Here is a 5,184-nt window from a genome sequence, read left to right as displayed (position 1 = left end):
TAATAAACCCTTGTCCTCTTATCTTCAGATGTTATGGGTCAATTCTTTGTTTTAGACCTTTATGTTTTACTTCATATTGCGTCAAAACATCCTCCACTTCCTCTGCAGAACACAGCACAATAAAGACGAGAGGACAGACTGCAGTCCCCACACAGATTCCTCAGCTGGGCAGAAATTAAAACGTTTGATCTGAATTCTGAAGCTGTTTGTTTGGTCTGGCTAAATGGGGCTATTGTATGCAAATATTGCGCACAGAAGCATATGACCTCTCCAGTGCAGGGCAGTGGCTAGTGTGAGAGAAATCATTAGCAATGCAAAGTCATGGTGCTCTGATACTCTTGTTCACAGGCACTGATTGAAAAAAAAAATCTGCTAATGTCAACGTAAATGTTTCTGGATGTACTTTATTCCAAACTGCAGCTGAAGGTAAGTTGATTGTATTCCTCACTGTGTTACCAGATCATGTGGCTGAAGAAATGTTGTATAGTTTGTTTTCAATGTGTTCAGCTGGTTTATTCTGTGCTTACTTGTGGGAAGTTTATGCTTCGCTGGCATGTTTTAACTTGACATTTACTGTGACCCTCCAACAAATATGTTTTTCTGGAAATTTCCTACAAAAAATGCTGCTGTTTTTATGTTGATAATCAAAACAGTATTTAGCCACATACCCGGTCACAAAATAGAGTTTGATTGTTCATTTTGTCTGAACCAGAGTCTTTCTCTCTTAAACATCAACACACTTTTGGTGAACAAACATTTTCCTGCCAAGAATCTGACAGTAGTAGAGAGTTATGTTGGGTGCAGATGCCCACTTTGCATGCTACACCATGGCGACTGGTGAAAGCATATCACATGATGCATGGTGCCAGACTTCAGTGTTGCACTCTTAAGTGGCCTGCCAACTGCAGAGGGGAGCAGAGAGGCTTCCTTCTTCTCTGGATTCATATCCATGCCAAACCAGCGGGTCAGCATTGTCCTCTACGTTGCTTCCTATGCCTCTTACACCTCCTGCTGAGCCGGGTAACAACTCTGACATTTATATTAGACTGGAAATGCAAACATGTTGAAGACACAGGACAACCAACAACGGTGCAGAGGAGATAAAACACTTTGGATACTTTTTAAACATGAAATCAATTTTTGACTTGGAAAAGTTATAATTTACTAATTTGGTGGAAAGAAAAAGAAGTAGAAAACTGGAAGTGCTCTAACCTAAGTGCATTTTTAAGTACTAATTTCTTAGCTGCTGGGACTAAGTATTCCCCCTTATAAAGGTACAGTATTATGTAGCTTTGCACTTAGTTTGAAGTTGCATTTTGCTTCTGAGTATTTGAACATATTTCCAGTTTATTCTATGGTCTATTCTCTCTCTGGTCATATCCTGACTAGATATCCTGACTGTTTTGTCTGACCAACAGTTCAAAATCTAGATATATTCAAATTTATATCACAGAAGAAAACCAGTTATATTTTACACCAGTTAAACTTCAAAACATGAGACTCATGAGTGACAATTACCATGAAGTGTCAAAATGAAGCGGGTACTTTTCTTCATGTGTTCTTTTGTTTCTCCTTTTTGAAAATGAGTAATACTAAGTATTGGAGAGTGATTTCATAAACCACTGCCAGAATCAGCTGTGTTTATTAGGCCTTTCAATGGCAGCTTTAATGGCACTTTGAGGACTGTTCTACGAGAGTGGGAGATTCAGACAAAGCCTGATTTTGCTGAAAGGTCCAAATTAATGGCAGATTTAATAATCAAGGGATGTTCTATGAAGTTTGGTTTAATTTTTGTATTTCATACAAACACAGACACAAATTGTTGTATTTATATTGTATTTTATTTGTGTTTCTATTTATTCGTTTATGTTATTTCATCTATTACTTATTCTTATGTGCCCAGATTTGTTGTTACCTGTTCTTCATTTACTGTAGATTTACTTTGTCTTCTGTTGCGTTAGGTTTTGCATTTGATGATACATTTTTTTTTCTTTGTGCATCAGACCCGGAACCAAAGATGAACTGGGCGTCATTTTATGCTGTAATCAGCGGTGTGAACAGACACTCCACAGGCATCGGTCGCATCTGGCTCTCTGTCCTGTTCATTTTCCGCATCCTGGTTCTGGTGGTGGCAGCAGAAAGTGTGTGGGGCGACGAGAAGTCCGGCTTCACCTGCAATACCCAGCAGCCTGGCTGCAACAGCGTCTGCTATGACCACTTCTTCCCCATCTCTCACATCCGCCTGTGGGCGCTTCAGCTCATCCTGGTCTCCACTCCTGCCCTACTTGTAGCGATGCATGTGGCCCACCGCCGCCACGTTGACAAGAGGCTCTACAAACTGTCAGGGCGGACCAACCCCAAAGACCTGGAGCAGATAAAGACCCAGAAGATGAAAATCACAGGGGCTCTCTGGTGGACGTATGTCATTAGCCTGTTGTTCCGTATTGTCTTTGAGGTCACCTTTATGTACGTGTTTTACATGATCTACCCTGGTTACAAGATGATCCGGCTGGTGAAGTGTGACTCGTACCCCTGTCCCAACACAGTGGACTGCTTCGTGTCGAGGCCCACAGAGAAGACTGTCTTCACTGTGTTCATGCTGGCTGTGTCAGGGGTTTGTATTCTGCTCAACATTGCAGAGGTGGTCTTCTTGGTTGGGAAAGCCTGCAGTAAGCATTTGCACAATGCTGGAGACTCAACTATGGCGGCTTGGATCCAAAAACTTTGCTCATACTAACAAAACACATAGATGTCATACCTGCACAAAGGAATATTTAAGTGACCCAGGCAAAAACATTTAATTTAACTTGTGCGAAAGGTTCATAAAACCTATACAACCTATAAAACACTATACACCATAGTTTGACATGATGATGATTTATCCAGTGGTTATAATCTCAAATCTGAACAAAACATTCAGTTTGCACCAGATATTGAGTGATGTGTCAAAGTATTCTCACCAGACATGAATTATCTATTGATAAGTCACAACTTTTGCCATGAACCAAAAGACTTTAAACAGCTGCACTTATACAGCAATGATAATATAATATAACATAAGATAATAGCTTGATGTTTGGCCAAATAAAGGCCAATTAAGTAACATTTATAAAGCTGACCACATCATAGGCTTTCATTGTCATGGACTTTTTGACTTTTTGATTATGATGAACATTTTTCGTCTTGAAAGGAAAACATTACATTAAGAAAATTTAAAATCATCAGGCTAGGTTTGAAAACATAATGGGCAGCAATAATTGTGGCATTTTAATTCATAATGATCTATTATTTAAATCAAATATGATCAGAAATGACCATGAACTGAATCTAATGGACTGGAGGATTTATGGTGTTTCTTCAGCTGTTATTAGTGAGATGTTATACTAATACATGGAAAACATGTTGCATTTCATAAATGTTAAATGATACAGTGTTTGTTTAATACAGATTATTCATTTTGGTGGTTAAATGGATCCCTCAGAAACAGGGCAATAATTCAAGCCAAAAAAAAAACTTGAACTACAAACTTTTTTTCTTAAGTTTACTACTGATTTCTAAACATGATATTTAAATTCATGCATTTTGAAGCTGGATGTTTGTATATTGTCAATACAAAGAATCAAGTCAACCAGAGTTTGTGTAATTGTTAATTTTTTACTAGATTTTCTCACCAAATCAAAATTGAAAAGGAGAGGATTACACATTTGTGAAATGTCTGTGCCTTCTAAAATATGACTCCAACATGCAATAAAATAAAAATAGTTCTGGTGTAATGTATTTTTATAGGATTTCCTGACACCATAAATCACCAGAGAGCAGTAGTTATCTATAAGAACAAATTAAGCTGCAGTCACAGCGATGCCACATTCTCTCAGCAATGTGACTGGGAGAAAAACAAAAAATGTGAATGAAAATTCATTCAGCGGCACCATCACCATCTTTAGGCATGAGATCCTCCGAGCTGTGTTGCCACCTGTGAAGAAACATCTCTGGCTGATTAAGTTCTACCTCTGAAGGCCTCAGTGCAAAGTTTTGAGGTTATCAATAGCCTCACCATGTAAGGGGTCAGTGTATGGGTGACAATGGTTGACCCAGGGGACAGCTGGACCTGCCGTGGTCAAGCAAGAGGGCATTTCTCTTTTTATGGAACACGTCAACACACACCATCTATAGAGCTCAGTTTGACGACAGGCATATTGTACCAGTACCATATTGTACTGTACCAAACTAAATTTCTCCAATCTGTTATTTCTGTCTGTAATTAGTGTTGGTGGTGGCTGTGTTTGTCCAAAGTTCAATTTTATTTTGGAGCATGTTAGTCCTTCCTACACATTTTTTTTAAAGGTTTGAAAAGTTTCTTTGTTGAAGGTCGTCATAGATACTGTTTTGTAAATTATTTATTACTTATTGAGTTGTTTGTTGGCAACAACAATGTGTAATACTCAAATAAAGTCCTGCATTCAAAATCGTATTTAATTAAAAGCACGTAAGTAAGAAAAATTTACTTGAAATAATGTAAAAGTACCAATTATGAAAAATGGTCTCAATCAGTGTTAACATTTCTCAAGTTTATAGAATACATTAATACTGTGTGTACATTGAAGCAACATTTTAATGTTGTCAAGGTAGAACTAATTATAAACTTTTAATACAGTTGGGATAGTTATGGATTATCATATGTATTATGCATTGGGATTATTGTTATTTGATGCATTTATGTGTAAACAGCATTTAAATGTTGTCACTGATCAGGGTGGACCAAGTTTTATCCTATTTATACATACTGACGATATTGGCAATCTCTAGCTATGCAACACATTGTTTTTGTTTATCATATGTTTTGTATGAAAATTTTAATGAAAAAAAAATATATATAGTGGTGTAACATATATAATATGATCTATCTGATATGTAGTGGAGTTTACGTATAAAGCAGCAGAAATTGGAAATACAAAACAAATACCTCCAAATTGTATGGACACACAGCTGAGTAAATATATTTAATTCCTCTCCACTATTGCTATGTAGTCTGCACCAGGGCAACATGTAAATGAAGATTTTAACTAAATGACACAGAGTCTAAATAACAGGTTTAGGTCTGTACATCTTTCTCTGTATTATCACCACATATAATGGATGTCACTCATTTATCAAGCAGTTACCCTGACTGCAGCACTGAGGGAA

At 37.3% G+C, this 5,184-nt stretch overlaps 1 protein-coding gene across 3 annotated transcripts; it reads left to right on the top strand.

Moving 5' to 3' along the window:
- The first annotated feature begins 328 nt into the window (after positions 1-328).
- LOC111222211 (gap junction beta-1 protein-like) lies at positions 329-4,320 on the top strand. Of its 3 annotated transcripts, none has more exons than XM_022745841.1 (2): positions 329-426; positions 2,004-4,320. In XM_022745841.1, exon 2 carries the CDS (start codon positions 2,018-2,020, stop codon positions 2,735-2,737), a length of 720 nt encoding a protein of 239 aa, XP_022601562.1. In that variant the 5' UTR covers positions 329-426; positions 2,004-2,017; the 3' UTR covers positions 2,738-4,320. The 3 variants fall into 3 exon arrangements, with proteins under 3 accessions (XP_022601562.1, XP_022601561.1, XP_022601563.1); XM_022745840.1 differs by lacking the exon at positions 329-426 and adding an exon at positions 944-1,020; XM_022745842.1 differs by lacking the exon at positions 329-426 and adding an exon at positions 1,081-1,089.
- The last annotated feature ends 864 nt before the right edge of the window (positions 4,321-5,184 follow it).

This window comes from Seriola dumerili, unplaced genomic scaffold (assembly GCF_002260705.1).
Source record: "Seriola dumerili isolate Sdu_G_001 unplaced genomic scaffold, Sdu_1.0 BDQW01000091.1, whole genome shotgun sequence".
In the NCBI taxonomy this organism is placed as follows: Eukaryota; Metazoa; Chordata; class Actinopteri; order Carangiformes; family Carangidae; genus Seriola; species Seriola dumerili.
The sequence above is the reverse complement of the archived record's forward strand: the minus strand, read 5'-3'. Positions and strand labels throughout refer to the sequence as shown.